The 19,890-nt window shown below is 47.6% G+C and overlaps 1 protein-coding gene across 3 annotated transcripts in view; it reads left to right on the plus strand.

Annotated features, from left to right (window-relative positions):
* Positions 1-19,890, plus strand: part of adpgk (ADP-dependent glucokinase) — a 32,505-nt gene that overhangs the window by 6,435 nt on the left and 6,180 nt on the right. For all 3 annotated transcript variants that reach the window (XM_070864878.1, XM_070864879.1, XM_070864880.1), the window contains 4 exons: positions 13,914-13,976; positions 14,931-15,051; positions 17,393-17,589; positions 18,301-18,399. In XM_070864878.1, coding sequence (XP_070720979.1) covers positions 13,914-13,976; positions 14,931-15,051; positions 17,393-17,589; positions 18,301-18,399 — 480 coding nt within the window. The remainder of the gene's footprint in view (positions 1-13,913; positions 13,977-14,930; positions 15,052-17,392; positions 17,590-18,300; positions 18,400-19,890) is intronic.

Genomic DNA, 19,890 nt, shown 5'->3' on the forward strand with positions numbered 1-19,890 from the left:
TCTGGGCGGGGCAAGTGGTGGAAGGTATAGCCGGGAAGGAAGGCTTCGATTAAAGGTAGTGTGTCATTATCCCTGTCACATTTCCGTTCATGCCACAATGTCGATGCAGTCATCCATGATAAGGTCACGGATGGCAAGGGCCTTGTTCGCAAGTGAACGGACATTCTGCAAGGAGATTTTGAGAGGATCGGTGATGGCTGATCTACTGCCAGAATACACATGGTCATTGCTTGGAGGGATGAGTTGGACGGGGAGATTTCCACGGTTAGCCCTAACTAGGTGATAAGGTCGGTGAGACAGTAGAATGGGACAGTTGGGGTTACTGCTTGTGAGGAGACAGCGACGAGGGCCATGATGGGCCCTTCGGAGAATGCCAAGAGAGGGAAGCTGCAGGCTTGTCTGGAGTGTCAGCCTGGGTTATGTGCTTCAGTCTTAGAGTAAGGTTTAACTCTGAGACGAGAGTGCTACCAACTGAGCCAAGTTGACATATGTAGGGTGATGTATTTGAAACTTAGGAAGGACAAGAGAGGAAAATTTAGAAGAGAACTGGCAGAAAGGAGGCCAAGAGATTTTCTCTAACTTCGCTTGCTCAGAAACCAGTGTTTTACCTGGTGGTTGGTGAACACATTGTGCCACATGTGATATTTGTAGAAATTTGTGGAATTTATTTACCCTAACACTGAGTGCAATAACATGGATAAAACGTGACAGGGTTGCTTATTGCTGACAAAAAATGTTTGTATCTTGTAAGTTTGTAAAAGAGGTTTATCTTCCACAGCTAAGGTTTTGCAGCATCCCCTGAGCCCAGATGTGAGCCAGGTTGTGATATACTGCATTGGTGATGATAAAACAACTGCTATATTTTCATATTCTGATGGTCTCTAAAACTACACTTAACCCTGAATGAAGAACAAACCACAGTTGATCAGTATCCAGTGAAATGGTGATGATTAAAATAAGTCTGTATTTCACTTTGTAAACCAGAAGCTGGAGATTGCTTGTAAATCCCGATTGGGCAATCAGCCAAAAGCCACGTAGTGAAAAGCATTAAATAATTGAGAGCCAGCCCTGACACAAGAGGCTTTTGTCACCAAATGCAGACTGTAAATATGAGTGGTAATAGCATTGCACTTGCAAAAATGATCTACAATATTTGATTAAAAATTATTTCCTTCTTAAGGTGCTGACTCTCCCTGGGGTACAGTCCCTGAAGGTGCTGACTCTCCCTGGGGTACAGTCCCTGAAGGTGCTGACTCTCCCTGGGGTACAGTCCCTGAAGGTGCTGACTCTCCCTGGGGTACAACCCCTGAAGGTGCTGACTCTCCCCGGGGTACAGTCCCTGAAGGTGCTGACTCTCCCTGGGGTACAATCCCTGAAGGTGCTGACTCTCCCTGGGGTACAGTCCCTGAAGGTGCTGACTCTCCCTGGGGTACAATCCCTGAAGGTGCTGACTCTCCCTGGAGTACAGTCACTGAAGGTGCTGACTCTCCCCGGGGTACAGTCCCTGAAGGTGCTGACTCTCCCTGGGGTACAGTTTCTCCCTGGGGTACAGTCCCTGAAGGTGCTGACTCTCCCTGGGGTACAGTCCCTGAAGGTGCTGACTCTCCCTGGGGTACAGTCCCTGAAGGTGCTGACTCTCCCTGGGGTACAGTCTCTCCCTGGGGTACTGTCCCTGAAGGTGCTGACTCTCCCTGGGGTACAGTCCCTGAAGGTGCTGACTCTCCCTGGGGTACAGTCCCTGAAGGTGCTACCTCTGATCGCCCTCCAGTGAACTTTGGTCATCACATGAGAACGAGGATGGACTTGGTAATAATGCCCCTGTGGTTAAATAGCCTGCCAGCACTCACCGTGGAGACTCACATGAATGATAGTCATTAGGATGAGGTACTGGATCACGACTGATGGCTGTGGTCCAACCCTCAGCATGAACTCGACCTTGAGGAGGGAGGAAGGGGACACGTGGAGGGGTGGCAAAGCATCAGTGTGCATATGAATTTTTGATGCCTATCGAGTTGAAATGTGGAAAATGACCGTCAGTACATTTCTGGATTCTGCCCGTTCACATTTATGGTGTGTCTGGAGCCATGTGACATTAAGGTGAAGTACTGGAGTTAACAGTCACTGTGGGTGGGAACGATTTGCGGGGATAATAAGAACATACGGCCCCTCGAGCCTGCTCCGCCATTCAATAAGATCACTGCAGCACTTTGCAATCTTTCTCCATTTTAGTAATAACTTATTCTTAGATTTTTTCGGCCAACGTGCATGACCTCACACTTTCCAACATTATACTCCACCTGCCCAATTTTTGCCCACTCACTTAGCCTGTCTATGTCCTTTTGCAGATTGTTTATGTCCTCCTCACACATTGCTTTTCCTCCCATCTTTGTAGCGTCAGCAAACTTGGCTACGTTACACTCAGTCCCTTCTTCCAGGTTGTTAATTTAGATTGTAAATAGTTGGGGTCCCAGCACTGATCCCTGCGACACCCCACTAGTTACTGGTTGCCAACCAGTGAAGATTTCTAAATCTCTGGCATTTAAGTTCGACAGTGAGATGATTCTAAACAATTGGAACAGTTTATTAAAACACACACACACATGCACATCCACCTTAGTTACAACAGATACAATGAGGTTATAATAAAGAGTGTTATACGTTACTTCCCTTTGGCTGGCTGGTTCAGGAGGGGGAGAAAAGTCTTGCTGAGTTCTTTATACCTCTCAAAAGCAATTGTCCCTCCGAAAGCCTCAGAATTGGTCCGTGGTTCCAGGGCAGTTCCTTATTGGCTCTCCTCACACATGTGGCTGTCTGGTCTGGCTCAGCCATCTCTTGATTAATTTAATGGCTTTCCAATACACACAACCCACATGGCAGCTCTGGGCTTCCATTTTGTTTCAACACAAACAGGCCTTTCTGTATAATCTACACTTTTAACATTTATACATTCACAATCAATTTTAATCATTAATAAACACTTTTATTCTTACAAACTCCCCACCTTGAGGGGGATATATCCTTATTGATCCATCATATAGTTTATCTCCTCGGAGATCGCATATTATAGACATTAAGAGGGAGAGAGAGAAAAGTGGGTGGCCTGACTTGGTCCCCACCTCGTAAGGTGTAGGTGATTTACTATAGTCCAATCACAGCGGCGACTCTCCCGTTCCCGTAATCTCGGTGCACCGTCGCTTCTCGAAGCACATTGACAATGTTTGTGAGTCATGCTGCAGCTCCTGCTTCTCCATCTTCCCTCGGCTTCGGTCTTGGCCAGTGTCGTCCTGACAACCGTGAGGATCTGTTACATGGTCCGTGGGAAACAAGATCGGTGCAGTATTTACTCTTTGGCAGTTTTTAACTGATTAATGTGAAACCACTTCTTGCACTTAACACCCTTTTCCCCCGATAACTGAAGCAAATAAACCGCGGGCTTCAATCGGTCAGTAATTTTATACGGTCCCCACCACCTGGGCTCAAAGGCATGCTGCTTTTTTCCATAATTTGGAATCATTACCGAGTCTCCCACCTCGTATTCACAGGGACGCACTTTCTTGTCAAAGTACTTTTTAATTTGTCTTTTTGACTTCCCCAATTTGGTGGCCACAAATCGATTGACCTGATCGGTGTGATCTACCACTTGTTCCAGCCACTTGGAACTACATGTTTTCATTGTCAGGGGACTCATCCCTGTTAGTGTTAGCTGGCCTGGTGTTCTCATGAGCCTCCCCAAGATGGCCTGATATGGGGAGACCCCTGTTGTTCTGTGAGGTGTGGACCTCATTGCCATTAAGCACATTGGCAGCATGTTAGCCCATTGAGTGGGGTGGTCCGCACTAAACATTAACTTGAGAGTCCTGTTCTCCCTATTGACCCCTCTGGATGACTGGGGGTGGTGGGCTATATGTAATTTGTGTTTTATCCCCAACATTTCCTGCAGGTGGGTAAAAGTTTTACCGGTAAAGTGAACCTTGATCGCTGACCACTTGTACTGGTACTCCCCACCTACAAAACACATGATTCAATAGTGTTTTGGCTGCTGTGACTGCGGTGTTGGAGCGGCAGGGGAATGCTTCGATCCATTTAGTGAATTGATCCACCACCACTGGGGCATGCTGAAAATTGCCTTGCGCCTGTGGAAGTGGCCCAATGAAGTCTATCTGGTGAGTCCATGGCCCTTGAGGTGGAGGTGCGCTTTGAAGCAAGGCTCGGTTAGTGCATGCGGGAGAATTGTGTTGCAGGCATGGTAGGCATCGCGCCACGTATTGGTTGATTGTTTCCCTCATGGAAAGCCACCAAGCTGTGGATGCTACCTTATAGAAGGTTACCAAGGCCGAATAGTGCCCTGCTGTGGGATGGGAGTGAAAGAGGGAGAGCAGTTCCTGACCCACCTCTGGTGGAACACACACCACCGGGCAGGCGTTTGGCTTTCTTTTGAACATCAGCAACTGCTCATCTGAGTCAGGGGCAGTGGTTAGTATGGTATTGGGAGCCCAGGCTGTTGGTTGAGGAAGGGGTCTACCTTCCTCGTGCCAGGCGCTTACAACAGCATATGACCAGTATTGCTGCTGCAGGGATTTTAAATCGAGGTGATCTGTTGGGGAGGCCTTGCTAACAGCATTGCAGGGCTGAACAACTATATCCTCTATCTCCCCATCAATAGCAGTGTCCTTGGCTGCTCTGTCTGCTCTGGAATTTCCCTCACTATGTGGGCCCCCTTTTCTATGGGCTGCTACCTTTCCTATGAAGCAGGGCTGGGATCAATGTTTAAGGTATCACCAGAGCAGGCGTAACCAGGGCCTTACCGTCTATCATACAATAGTCATTTTTGTGGTATAGGGACAGGGAGAGCTTGGTGTTTATAGCATAGCCACTATCGGACCAAATATTCACCGGTCTATCTGAGGTCTCCTTTACAGCAGTTAGAAGTGCGGCGATTTCTGCATATTGTGAAGAGTGTGTTGCATCTTCGCTGGATGGTTCTTTCTGGCAATACCACAGCATATCCGGTGTGAGGGGACCCTTCAATGTGATATGAGGATCCATCGATGTAGACATCTGGGGCACCCTGTATGGGCTCTTTCTGCACAGGATGGGTCTCAAAGTTAATTAGGGGTAACGGACATTCGTGAGGGTCATAGATCATAAATGTCCATTTGCTGAGATGCTGCGAGGAAACTAGCGAATCTCCAGGTTTCATCAGTAGTTTCAGAGGTGTGTGTCCGCTGTGCAGGATTGTAGCCTGTAACCCAGTAATAAAGGTAAAGTGATGTACTGACCAGAAGACGGCCAATAGGTGGCGCTTGCATGCAGTATATGCCTTTTCTGCCCCCTGCAGGATTCGAGACGCATATGCAATAGGCTGCAGTCGATCAGCTCGCATTTGGCACAGAACTGCAGTGAGGCTTTGCTCTGTAGTCCCGACCTCCAAATGGAAGGGCTGCATGGGGTCAGGAGGGATCAGACATGCGGCCTGTATCACTGCGGTTTTTAATTTAGGCCTGGGTTGGGTGTGGGCATCAGTCCATGCCGGGCGTATGTCATCACCTTGCAGTTTTATTAAATCATACAGGGGCTTTGCACACTCTGCAAAGCCTGGGATAAAGTTCCTTTGGTACCCCACCAAACCCAAGAATAATCGTAGGGCTGTTTTTGAAGTGGGTAATGGCAGTCGCTGTATTATCTCCACCTTGTGAGAGTCGGGGGATGTTCCCTCTGGAGAAATGGACACTCCTAGAAAGGTGACCCGTTCTTTTACTAATTGAGCCTTACGGGGATTCACTTTTAGTCCCGCCTGAGCCAACAATGTCAAAAGTTCGTGCAAACGGGACAAATGCTCCTCCATGCTGTCGGTTGCCAGCAGTAGGTTGTCTACGTACTGTATCAAACAGGTAGGGCGGGGAAAGTCTTTTAAAATTGCAGCCATTCTTTTGTGGAATATTGTGAGGGCATTGTGGAGCCCCTGAGGCAAGCTTGTCCAGGTGTTGCTCTGGTCCTCAAATGTGAATGCAACTTTGTACTGGTCTTCCCCTTTAACAGGGATACTCCAGAATCCATTGGCGATGTCGAGGGTCGGGAAGTACTTGGAACCCACAGGAATTTGGAATAATACGGTAGAAGTTTCTCTTACTACTGGTGAACAGGCTGGTGTTACAGAATTTAACTTTCTGCAATCAACAGTCCAGTCGCCAGCTGCTATCAGGCTTTTTAACCGGCCATGTGGGGGAATTGGTCGTGAAAATGCCTGTCCTAAGAACACCCTGCTCGACTAGGGATTTTATGGTGTCTCAGATGTAATGGTGACTCTCCCTTGGGATGGGGTACTGTTTAGTGAATGAGTGGGGGGGGGGGGGGGCCCTCAATAGATTCCTCGCCTGCCATTTTTCCACAGCCATGCTTACACGTGGCAAACACCACTAGGTGTTCCTGAATTAATTTCGCCACAGCTTCATTTTCGCTCCCCGGAGGGTCAAACTCAGATTGCTTTTTAACATCTGAAATTTCTATCACTCCTGCCTTATCTCTCAATCCCATCCAAACACAGTCCTGATTATAATCTATCACCGCGCTATTCCCCTTCCGTTGGGGATGGTCATCAGCATAAGTACTGGGACTTACAGGTGAGGCCTCCCAACTGAAGTTCAGTGGCCTTCCCTGTATACGCGGTGGTTGTATCACCGTTAAACCCTTTAAGGGTCATACAATCCTTGCCCGCCGCTGCATGGCGTTCAGGGTATGGGGTGTGGATGATGGGAACGGCTGAGCCAGTATTGATAAGCATAATCTGTTGCCTGCCCCCTTTTAAGACAACAAGGAATACTGGTCTCCGGCTACCATCATGTCGGAACCCCACTTCCGACCATTCTTTGGGGGCCGAACCCAGTCATAGGGGCGATCCTGGAATGGGTCTCTCTAATGCGTGTGCATCGACGATTGCGTGCACCAGTAAATGATTTTGCATCCTCCCCTTGGCAATTTGGGTTTGTATGAGGGTTATCAATTGATCCAATCTTTGATCTGTCCCAGAGGGCTTGGATTCGTCCCTCGGGAGTTATCCATGTGTTGCAACATGGTTTGGTGCTGGTCTGGGTCTGCTGCAGTATTTTGCTAGATGGCCTACCTTCTTACAATTAAAGCACTATCCCTTAAAGGAATAGTTTTGAGATCCCTCCACCATTGACACTAGTTTATTTGCAGGGGGTGGTGACTTCACCTTTAACTGGTCTTTTACCATCTCCCAGGCTCTTTGAGCGCTGGTCTCTATATCTGTCCACTGATTGGTGGACCTCATGGCTATTCCCAGGGTGATTTTAACTAAAGGGTGGAGATGGGTCAGGAACATAGATTTAAATTGTTCCTGATTCTTTCCTACTGTAGCATTTGCGGGTGCCTGGTTCTGCTTACGTTGATAGATATTGTACAGGTGATTACTGAAGGCTCTAGGGGTCTCTTCTGGACGCTGCTTGGTCTGATTAAACAGAGCCACTAAGTTCAAGTTTTGGATCCCTAAATGGTTTAGAATCTCGGTCATGAGTACATCGGCCGCTGCGCCAGGCTGGATTATCTTTTAGGAAGTGGAACAGTCCAAGAAATCCCTGGCGACTACATGTGCGGGAAGTGTATCCTGCTGCAGCTTCTGACAGACCCATATTGTGGCACTGGAGCTGTGGGTGGATTCACTCTGGAGCATCCGCGATGCTGAGGATGTTGTGAATAGCACGTTTAGTGTATCCTTTACCTGTGGAAGGAAGAGCAGTGGAAGGAAGGGAATGCAGGGGTCCCCTGCAGCCATCCCCCTCCAAAACAGATACATCGCTTTGGGTGCTGTTGGGGATGACTCACCAGGGGAGGTCAGCAGCAGCCAAGTTCATGGCACCGTGGGTGGCTCTGCTGCACAGGAGGGCAGGAAAAAGAGTGGGAGAGCGATAGTGGTAAGGGATTCTATTGTAAGGGGAATAGATAGGTGTTTCTGCGGCCGCAATCGAGACTCCAGGATGGTATGTTGGCTCCCTGGTGCAAGGGTCAAGGATGTCTCGGAGCGGCTGCAGGACATTTTGGAGGGGGAGGGTGAACAGCCAGTTGTCGTGGTGCATATAGGTGCCAACAATATAGGTAGAAAACGGCATGAGGTCCTACAAACTGAATTTAGGGAGCTCGGAGTTAAATTTAAAAAGTAGGACCTCAAAGTACCAATGCCATGTGCTAGTCAGAGTAGGAATCGCAGGATAGCTAAGATGAATATGTGGCTTGAGCACTGGTGCAGAAGGGAGGGATTCAAATTCCTGGGCAGGACTGGAACCAATGTCCTAGGGGGAGTGTTTGCTAGTGCTGTTGGGGAGAGGTTAAACTAATATGGCAGAGGATGGGAACCTATGCAGGGAGACAGAGGGAAGTAGAATGGGGGCAGAAGCAAAAGATAGAAAGAAGTAAAAGTAAAAGTGGAGGGCAGAGAAACCCAAGGCAAAAATCAAAAAGGGCCACATTACAGCAAAATTCTAAAGGGGCAAAGTGTGTTAAAAAGACAAGCCTGAAGGCTCTGTGCCTCAATGCGAGGAGTATTCATAATAAGGTGGACGAATTAACTGCGCAGGCAGCAATTAACGAATATGATATAATTGGGAATCGCGGAGACATGGCTCCAGAGTGAACAAGGCTGGGCACTCAACATCCAGGGGTATTCAACATTCAGGAAGGATAGACAGAAAGGAAAAGGAGGTGGGGTAGCGTTGCTGGTTAAAGAGGAAATTAACAAAATAGTAATGAAGGACATTAGCATGGATGATGTGGAATCTGTATTCCACATCATCCAAAGGGCAGAAAACGCTAGTGGGAGTTGTGTACAGACCACCAAACAGTAGGAGTGAGGTTGGAGGCAGCATCAAACAAGAAATTAGGGATGCATGCAATAAAGGTACAGCAGTTATCATGGGCGACTTTAATCTACATATAGATTGGGCTAACCAAACTGGTAGCAATACGGTGCAGGGGGATTTCCTGGAGTGTATTAGGGATGGTTTTCTAGACCAATATGTCGAGGAACCAATTAGAGGGCTGGCCATCCTAGACTGGGTGGTGTGTAATGAGAAAGGACTAATCAGCAATCTTGTTGTGCGAGGCCCCTTGGGGAAGAGCGACCATAATATGGTAGAATTCTTTATTAAGATGGAGAGTGACACAGTTAATTCAGAGACTAGGGTCCTGAACTTAGGGAAAGGTAACTTCGACGGTATGAGCCGTGAATTGGCTAGAATAGACTGGTGAATGATACTTAAAGGGTTGACGGTGGATAGGCAATGGCAAACATTTAAAGATCACATGGATGAACTTCAACAATTGTACATCCCTGTCTGGAGTAAAAATAAAACTGGGAAGGTGGCTCAACTGTGGCTAAGAAGGCAAATGGTATGTTGGCCTTCATAGCTAGGGGATTTGAGTATAGGAGCAGGGAAGTCTTTCTGCAGTTGTACAGGGCCTTGGAGAGGCCTCACCTGGAATATTGTGTTCAGTTTTGGTCTCCTAATCTGAGGAAGGACGTTCTTGCTATTGAGGGAGTGCAGCGAAGGTTCACCAGACTGATTCCTGGGATGGCAGGACTGACATATGATGAGATTCTGGATCGACTGGGCCTGTATTCACTGGAGCTTAGAAGGATGAGAGGGGATCTCATAGAAACATATAAAATTCTGACGGGACGGGACAGGTTAGATGCAGGGAGCATGTTCCCGATGTTGGGGAAGTCCAGAACCAGGGGTCACAGTCTAAGGATAAGGGGTAAGCCATTTAGGACTGAGATGAGGAGAAACTTCTTCACCCAGAGAGTTGTTAACCTGTGGAATTCCCTGCCGCTGAGAGTTGTTGATGCCAGCTCATTGGATATATTCAAGAGGGCTAAAGGGATCAAGGGGTATGGAGAGAAAGCAGGAAAGGGGTACTGAGGTGAATGATCAGCCATGATCTTATTGAATGTTGGTGCAGGCTCGAAGGGCTGAAATGCCTACTCCTGCACCTATTTTCTATGTTTCTATGTCTCTATGCAAGAAGATTCATGTTAAGTCTCTGTCTTCCAACTCGGGGTGCCCCCCTCCTGAAATTTGCCCACCTCCTATTAACTTCCAGTGGGTCGTCCCCATCATTAATGGGCCCCTACTCGTGGCTACAAGCCGTGGCGTCAGCACCAGATATGGGCCATGAGTCGGTATGGTTACTGGTGATGAGACCGTGCGTATTACGTCGTAAAGAAGTGGTTACTATGGCTCTTGTGTCTCCAAGATATCCCATTCTACACCACTCTCCTGGGGATTATACTAACTGCCTTCCTTATCCCAATCTGTCTCCCCCTCGTCCCCTTCTGCTGTCTCTGTTATGGCTCCCCGTGTTACTGCGGATACTAGGGCCCGCTGCTCCCCTAACTTACTTTTTAGCCTTGCTATTTCTAGTTGGCACTGGGAGTGATCTGCCTCCCTATGTGGCTTCTTAATTACTTCCCTTAATGCTCCCTTAGCATCTTCTATCTCTTGCTGGAGCCTCAAGTTTTCCAATTTATATTTTTGAAACTCTTAATTTGTTTTCATTTGCTTCAACGGCTGCTGTGGTGTTTAAGTTTGAGAGACTTTGTTGTAGCAATGAAGCTGCCTGTTCGGCCCCTTTTTCTAATTGCTTAATACTGTGGTTTAATTGACCAATTTCTTGTCTTAAATGCTGTATGCTTAAGTGCTCCCTCTTTTAATTGCTTCACAAGTTGGAGGCCTTCTTCCTTTTGTTGTTTTATACCTTAAATCTCTCTTTTAGTTGACTCTCTTTTACTTGCAATTCTTTCAAATTTTGTATCACTTTGGCATCCTGTCTCATTAATTCCTCATCTTTCTGGGCACAATAAAATGCGCTGAAGACCACGCGACTGTTTGCCTGTTTTGGCCTTGTGTACTCTCTCCTGGATAAGTTTCACCATCTCCCCGAATGACGCAGATTGACCCTCGTGGATGTGCTGTCCCTGTGCCTTTTAACTCTTCTGTGTCTTGTATCGGGAACTTTTTAGACAACTTCTCCTGATAAACCCAGCTCAACATTTCTTTTTATTGTTGGCTTTCTGCCCGTGACCGATCCCTTCATCCTGTGTCTTTTGAATATAACTACTGGTGAGTCCTCACTTAAACAGTTACAACTATCGAGACCACTGCTCCATAAGAACATAAGAATTAGGAACAGGAGTAGGCCATCTAGCCCCTCGAGCCTGCTCCGCCATTCAACAAGATCATGGCTGATCTGGCCGTGGACTCAGCTCCACTTACCCGCCCGCTCCCCATAACCCTTAATTCCCTCATTGGTTAAAAATCTATCTATCTGTGATTTGAATACATTCAATGAGCTAGCCTCAACTGCTTCCTTGGGCAGAGAATTCCACAGATTCACAACCCTCTGGGAGAAGAAATTCCTTCTCAACTCGGTTTTAAATTGGCTCCCCCGTATTTTGAGGCTGTGCCTCCTAGTTCTAGTCTCCCCAACCAGTGGAAACAACCTCTCTGCCTCTATCTTGTCTATCCCTTTCATTATTTTAAATGTTTCTATAAGATCACCCCTCATCCTTCTGAACTCCAACGAGTAAAGACCCAGTCTACTCAATCTATCATCATAAGGTAACCCCCTCATCTCCAGAATCAGCCTAGTGAATCGTCTCTGTACCCCGTCCAAAGCTAATATATCCCTCCTTAAGTAAGGTGACCAAAACTGCACACAGTACTCCAGGTGCGGCCTCACCAATACCCTGTACAGTTGCAGCAGAACCTCCCTGCTTTTGTACTCCATCCCTCTCGCAATGAAGGCCAACATTCCATTTGCCTTCCTGATTACCTGCTGCACCTGCAAACTAACTTTTTGGGATTCATGCACTTGAGGTTGAAATGAACTTCTGATGCCTCTGGTTGCAAGCAGTTCTTGCAGCAGCATCTCAAGGATTTTACTCAAAAGAGTTTCATGCACAAGGACCCCCAGGTCCCTCTGCACCGCAGCATGTTGTAATTTCTCCCCATTCAAATAATATTCCCTTTTACTGTTTTTTTTCCAAGGTGGATGACCTCACATTTTCCGACATTGTATTCCATCTGCCAAACCTTAGCCCATTCGCTTAACCTATCTAAATCTCTTTGCAGCCTCTCTGTGTCCTCTACACAACCCGCTTTCCCACTAATCTTTGTGTCATCTGCAAATTTTGTTACACTACACTCTGTCCCCTCTTCTAGGTCATCTATGTATATTGTAAACAGTTGTGGTCCCAGCACCGATCCCTGTGGCACACCACGAACCACCGATTTCCAACCTGAAAAAGACCCATTTATCCCGACTCTGCTTTCTGTTAGCCAGCCAATTCTCGATCCATGCTAATACATTTCCTCTGACTCCGCGTACCTTTATCTTCTGTGGCACCTTATCGAATGCCTTTTGGAAATCTAAATACACCACATCCATCGGTACACCTCTATCCACCATGCTTGTTATATCCTCAAAGAATTCCAGTAAATTAGTTAAACATGATTTCCCCTTCATGAATCCATGTTGCGTCTGCTTGATTGCACTATACCTATCTAGATGTCCCGCTATTTCTTCTTTAATGATAGCTTCAAGCATTTTCCCCACTACAGAAGTTAAACTAACCGGCCTATAGTTACTGCCTTTTGTCTGCCCCCTTTTTTTAAACAGAGGCGTTACATTAGCTGTTTTCCAATCGCCAGTCCCGATCCATTGAATCGTTTCTAGCTTATAATTTGCAACACAGATTAGAATCGCAACTCCCGAGATTTCCAATTGTTCAAAAGAATCATCAAAATGCTGTCTCGCCAGGTGCACACATTCTCCACCAATTGTAGGATTTCTAAATCTCTGGCATTAAAGTTTGACAGTGAGACAATTCTTTCTAAACAATTGGAACAGTTTATTAAAAACACACACACACATATGCACATCCACCTTAGTTACAACAGATACAATGAGGTTATAATAAAGAGTGATATACGTTACTTCCCTTTGTCTGGCTGGTTCAGGAGGGGGAGAAAAGTATTTTGCTGAGTTCTTTATATCTCTCAAAACCAATTGTCCCTCTGAAAGCCTCAGGATTGGACCGTGGTACCTGGGCAGTTCCTTATTGGCTCTCCTCACACATGTGGCTGTCTGGTCTGGCTCAGCCATCTCTTGATTAATTAAAATGGCTTTCCAATGCACACAACCCATGCGGCAGCTCTGGGCTTCCATTTTGTTACTTTCAAAACTCAGCCCATGCTAGCAAACTGTGGGCTTTCATTTTGTTTCAACACACACAGGCTTTTCCGTATAACCTACACTTTTAACATTTATACATAAACAGAATCAATTTTAATCATTATTAAACACTTTTATTTTCTTACACCAGAGAATGAACCATTTATTCTGACTCCAAGTTTTCTGTTAGTTAGCCAATCCTCTATCCATGCTAATATATTACCCCCAACTCCGTGAACTTTTATCTTGTGCAGAAACCTTTTATGTGGCACCTTATCGAAGGCCTTCTGGAAATCCAAATACACCACATCCACTGGTTCCCCTTTATCCACCCTGTTCGTTACGTTCTCAAATTTACATCCTCGAAAAGAATTCCAGCAAATTTGTCAAACATGACTTCCTCTTCATAAATCCATGCTGCTCTGCCTGACCGAATTTTGCTTTTCCAAATGTCCTGCTACTGCTTCGTTAACCAACACGAGTACAGGTATCACACAAGAAGTGCATCACACAGTATTAAAGTCTATTGGTTAAACTAATTATTCCTACATAGTATATTAAGCAACACATTAAACTACCCCAGTGATGGTTCTGGAAGCAGTAATGGGAAGGGTGCAGAGCAAACTGCTGATGAATTATTTATTTTCTTTTTGTTTCTCTTACAGCACTTTGTTGGAGGAAATGCTGCTCTCATTGGTCAGAAGCTGGGGACGCATGTGAACCTGTCGGTTAGTCGGGTTATTCCTGCGTACTAGAGATGTAACACGGTGGTCGCAAGTAACACTGTTGGGGAGTTGAATCCTCAGCACTTCCAGCTCACAACAACTGCAGCTCACTGTTCTTATTTTTCGGAGTGGTGGAACTGTTTTTAGACAGTGCTGACTCTGGGGTATGGGATCTATTGGTACTGACTCCCCGTGGGGTACAGTTCCTGAAGGTGCTGACTCTCCCTGGGGTACAGTCCATGAAGGTGCTGACTCTCCCTGGGGTACAGTTCCTGAAGGTGCTGACTCTCCCTGGGGTACAGACCCTGAAGGTGCTGACTCTCCCTGGGGTACAGTCCCTGAAGGTGCTGACTCTCCCTGGGGTACAATTGTGCGAGTGTTGATTTATTTTGGGGTATGATTCCAGGAGTGCTGACAGCCTTCAAGTATGAACCTCAACTCGGGGCCTTTTGACAAGTCCAATCCTGCCCTCACCAGTGTCCGCGTGCAATATCCAATCGGGGTCAAGAGTTGGGGGGCCCAGGTGTGGTGTTGAGCCCAATTATAGACCCCCTTCTCCCCCCTCCCCCCTCCCCCACTGTTGCTGGGACTGAGATCTGATGAATCAGCACGGTGCGGATTGGCCCTGGGACCGTCTGTTTGACCCAGCTGCTCATTGTGTTAACCAGCAACGCTGTCGGAGGAGCCTTTTGATGATGATCGGTCTCCTCCATCAGTGGGCAGCACCGAGAAGGCTGCAGGTCTCCCTGGGATGGTATGACAGGTTTGGTTCCCTGAGCACCTCACCATGCCCCTGCTCGAGGCTGTGACACATGGCTCGCTGTCTGCGAGAAGATGTCGGTGCAGGCCTGGCTCTGCTGATCTCTGGAACATCCCATCACTGCATTCCAACACTCGCTGTGCCGTGCGTATGTGTTCTGTTATTGGGATGAGTATTAATGCTTGTTTTGGTTACAGGTGCTGCTGTGTGGCCCAGTGGGCCCCAAGCTTCATGAACTCTTGGATGATCGAATTATTGTCCCACCGGAATCTCTGCAAGAGGTGGATGAGTATCATCTCATTCTGGAGTACCAGGCTGGTGAGTTAGGAGAGAGGGGTGTTTGTAATTGTTACCATCCGGGAGAGGGGGTGTTTTAGAGTGATGCTAATTGGAACTCCATCCAGCTGCTTCCACTGTCGTCCAGCTGGGTGGGACTGCACTCGCCTGGTTCTTATCTATCTAACCGTAGCCAGAGAATCACCTGCTACAGCTTCTCTTCCCGCCCCTGCATCGTTACCTCTGGTGTCCCCCAAGGATCTGTCCTTGGCCCCTCCTATTTCTCATCTACATGTTGCCCCATGGCGATATCATCCAAAAACACAGCGTCAGTTTCCACATGTACGCTGATGACACCCATCTCTACCTCACCACCACTTCTCTCAACCCCTCCACGGTCTCTAAATTGCCAGACTGCTTGTCCGACTGGATGAGCAGAAATGTTCTCCAATTGAATATTGGGAAGACCGAAGCCATTGTTCTCAGTTCTTGCCACAAACTCCGTTTCCTAGCCACTGACTCCATCTCTCTCCCTAACATCTATCTGTGAGGCTGGCACTGTTTGTAACCTTGGTGTCATATTTGATCCTGAAATGAGTTCTCGACCACATAGCCGCAGCTTAACTAAGACCGCCTATTTCCACTTCTGTAACATAGCCCTTCTCCACCCTTGCCTCAGCTCATCTGCTGCTGAAACCCTCACCCATGCCTTTGTTGCCTTTAAACTTGACAATTCCATGCACTCCTGGTTGGTCTCCTACACTCTACCCTTTGTAAACTTGAGGTCATCCAAAACTCTGCTGCCCGTGTCCTAACTCGTACCAAGTCCCGTTCAACTATCACACCTGTGCTCGCTGACCTACATTGGCTCCCTGTTGAGCAACGGCGCGATTTCAAAATCCTCATCCTTGTTTTCAAATCCCTCCATGACCTCGCCTATCTCTGTAATCTCCTCCAGCCCCACGCCCCCCCCCCCCCCCGAGATGTCTGCGCTCCTCTAATTCTGCCCTCTTGAGTATCCCTGATTATAATCGCTTCACCATTGGTGGCCGAGCCTTCTGTTACCTGGGCCCTAAGCTCTGGAATTCCCTCCCTAAACATCTCCACCTCGCGACCTCTCTCTCCTCCTTTTATGACGCTCCTTAAAATCTATCTCTTTGACCAAGCTTTTGGTTACCTGCCCTAATTTCATCTTATGTGGCTCGGTGTCAAATTTTTTGTCTTAACACTCCTGTGAAGTGCCTTGTGATGTTTTACTACGTTAGAGGCGCTATATAAATACAAGTTGTTGTTGGTCTCAGCACCCTGGGTTGGGAAGGGGAGAAGACTGACTGAATTCTTTAACTACTGCACTTGCTGTAAAGTATACAGGTGCTGGGTGAGGACAGGATCGGGTGGGCTGTGATGCCTTCCCTGGTTGCATTGCCTACTGACGCTATGTTGGATTTATATAGCTCCTTTCATGACCTCAGGACGTCTGAAATGCTTTACAGCCAATGAAGTCCTTTTGAGGTTTAGCTACTGTTGCAATGTAGGAAACGCAGCAGCCAATTTGCGCACAGCAAAATCTAACAAAGAGCAATGCAATAATGAGCAGATAGGAGGTCTTTCTACTCCCGATTTTGTTGAAGTGCTAAAAGCATCACCAAGGTTGAAAAAGAATAGGAGTGAATAAAATAATAGTCATGTGATGGTCAAGCCTCTGTTTTAAAAACCTGTAGATTTTAGGTGGAAGCGAAGACTGAGGAGGGGAGGAATTCCAAAGTTTTCAGTTCCTGCAACAGATCCGTGCAGGGAGGTGACTGAAATCTGAGATGGCCACATTGGCTGTTCGAGCAATTGCATCGTGCTGTGTCTGTCTGACATCACCATAGCATTCCTCCCTTTGGGTCAGAAGGTTATGTGCTTGAGTCCCGTTCCCACGTACTCGAGGCAGGCACTGAGGGGGTGCTGTCCGTCGGATCATTTTTAATCTGAAGTCTGCCTCTTCCTATACACATTAAAAGTCCCACGGCACTATTTGAAGAGGAGCAGGGGGCTCTCCTAGTGTCCTGGCCAACATTCAACCAACACCGCCAAAACAGATTAACTGGTGGGGACATTGCTGGTGATGAGTGGCAGCCACCTTAGCCTACAAAACAAACACTACACTCCAAAAGAATAATCATGCGTGAAGGTCTTTGCGACATTTTAATGGCATAAGCACGTCTTTTGTCTCAACTCCCAATGGAACGCCTGACTACTAACTCCCAGCCCACTTCTCCTCATGCAACCAGTGATGGGGGTACGGTGAAAGCTGGCATTAAATACACTGTCCCGATGGATTATGTAACTTACCAAAGTCTGACTTTGTGCTGAATGTTGGCTGTTGTGTGTTGTGCAGGGGAAACTTGGGGGGAGGTTGAGGCACCTCACGCCAACCGCTTCATCTTGTCCCACGACGTGTCAAATGGAGGGATGAACATGATGGAGACCTTCATAGCGAGCCTGGAGGAGTTTGAACCTGAGCTGATTGTCCTGTCTGGTCTGCACATGATGGAGGGACAGGGGAAGGACGATCGAAATCGGAGACTCCAGGAGGTAAGGCAGAGACACACAGTGCACTCGATATGGGGCAAGGAGTGTCTTTTACTGCATCAAACCACAAGGTGCTGCTATGGCAGAATCTTCCGTCTCTATTCTCTGGATTTCCCTCACTAAATTTCTGCCTTTAATAGCCTTCACAGCCGTTCTGACTTTTAGTCATCATAAGAGCAGGAGCGTTTTGGATTGCAGAGACAAGATTGGCCTCCTGTAGTGTAAACGACTTGGAATGTATTTGCTTTATGGGTTCTTTGCTTAAGAATTCATGGCAACACATCGCTGTTAAGAAGTAGTTGGTTTATTAACAAAGCTTTAACAATCACACTACACATTACCAGTTCATCCACCAGGCTCACAACCACCTACCCCATCGTGGATGACCTGGACCCAGCTGACTGGGGTTTTATTGAGTCTTGTGACCATCACGTGACTGGCTAAGCCCCTCACAATGCAAGAGCTCCACAAATCCGTGAGCATATGCACAGGTGCATACATTACACTTGTTTTATCTCTCCTCCTGCTCAGTGTCCACCTCGGTAATGAATATTTAAACATTTGTCCTTCCGTTGATCTTCGACCGCTGTTCCACTGCTCCTTGTGGCAGGGTTAGTGTTGAGATTTGTTCGAACAGGGGTGTTATCCCACTGAGGAACCCCAATCTTCGCCTGGCTCATTTCTAACATCTTAACGTCTGCTCCAAAACAATAGGTCAGCGTGTTAATCTCGGAGATCCCGAATGAAATCTCAGTGCACCTGGAGCTGGCAAGCATGACCGACAAGACATACATGAACACCATTTTGGATCAGGTAACCATAAAATGTGGGTGGGCGGGGTGGGGTGGTTCTGTGCGTGAAGACGTGGTGTGGCACTGAGCTAATCTGATCAGGAAGGTCTGGGATTCAATCCCTGTCGTGTGCTAGATGGGCTGATCTTGGCTGGAACAGCAGTTAGGAAACTAAAGAGATTGCCATCCATTTCCTTCTGGAATGTGCCTTTGCAAAGGGGGTCAGGAAAGCGATGCCGTTGGTTCATAGAAACATAGAAAATAGGTGCAGGAGTCGGCCATTCGGCCCTTCGAGCCTGGACCACCATTCAATGAGTTCATGGCTGAACATTCCCTCAGTACCCCTTTCCTGCTTTCTCTCCATACCCCTTGATCCCCTTAGCCGTAAGGGCCATATCTATCTCCCTCTTGAATATATCCAATGAACTGGCCTCAACAACTCTCTGCGGCAGGGAATTCCACAGGTTCACAACTCTCTGAGTGAAGAAGTTTCTCCTCATCTCAATCCTAAATGGCCTACCCCTTATCCTTAGACTATGTCCCCTGGTTCTGGACTTCCCCAACATCGGGAACATTCTTCCCGCATCTAACCTGTCCAGTCCCGTCAGAATCTTAGACGTTTCTATGAGATCCCCTCTCATCCTTCTAAACTCCAGTGAATAAAGGCCCAGTTGATCCAATCTCTCCTCATATGTCAGTCCAGCCATCCCGGGAATCAGTCTGTTGAACCTTCGCTGCACTCCCTCAATAGCAAGAACGTCCTTCTTCAGATTAGGAGACCAAAACTGAACACACTACCCCAGGTGAGGCCTCACCAAGGCCCTGTACAACTGCAGTAAGACCTCCCTGCTCCTGTTGAGGTTCACCCCGAGCAGCTCCGTGACACAGGACTATGCAAATACCACCAACGATGTCTCCGCAAGATCCTGATAATCCCCCGGGAGGACAGACGCACGGTTAGCGCCCTCGACCAGGCCAACATCCCCAGCATTGAAGCACTGACCACACTTGATCAGCTCCGCTGGGCAGGCCACATTGTCCGCATGCCAGACATGAGGCTCCCAAAGCGAGCGCTCTACTCGGAACTCCTACATGGCAAACGAGCCAAAGGTGAGGACATCCTCAAAGCCTCCCTGATAAAGTGGAACATCCCCACTGACACCTGGGTGTCCCTTGCCAAAGACCGCCCTAAGTGGAGGAACTGCATCCGGGAGGGCGCTGAGCACCTCGAGTCTTTTCGCTGAGAGCGTGCAGAAAATAAGCGCAGGCAGCGGAAAGAGCGTGTGGCAAACCAGTCCCACCCTCCCTTTCCCTCAACGACTATCTGTGCCACCTGTAACACGGACTGCGGCTCTCGTATTGGACTGTTCAGCCACCTAAGGACACTTTTTAGAGTTGAAGCAAGACTTCCTGGATTCTGAGGGGCTGCCTATGATGATGATGATGTTGCAGGGACTGCTCCCAGGGGCACACACCGAGACAGACATCATCTTCTGGAGGACCATCAGCTTGG

The sequence above is a fragment of the Pristiophorus japonicus genome, chromosome 21, assembly GCF_044704955.1.
Source record: "Pristiophorus japonicus isolate sPriJap1 chromosome 21, sPriJap1.hap1, whole genome shotgun sequence".
In the NCBI taxonomy this organism is placed as follows: domain Eukaryota; kingdom Metazoa; phylum Chordata; class Chondrichthyes; family Pristiophoridae; genus Pristiophorus; species Pristiophorus japonicus.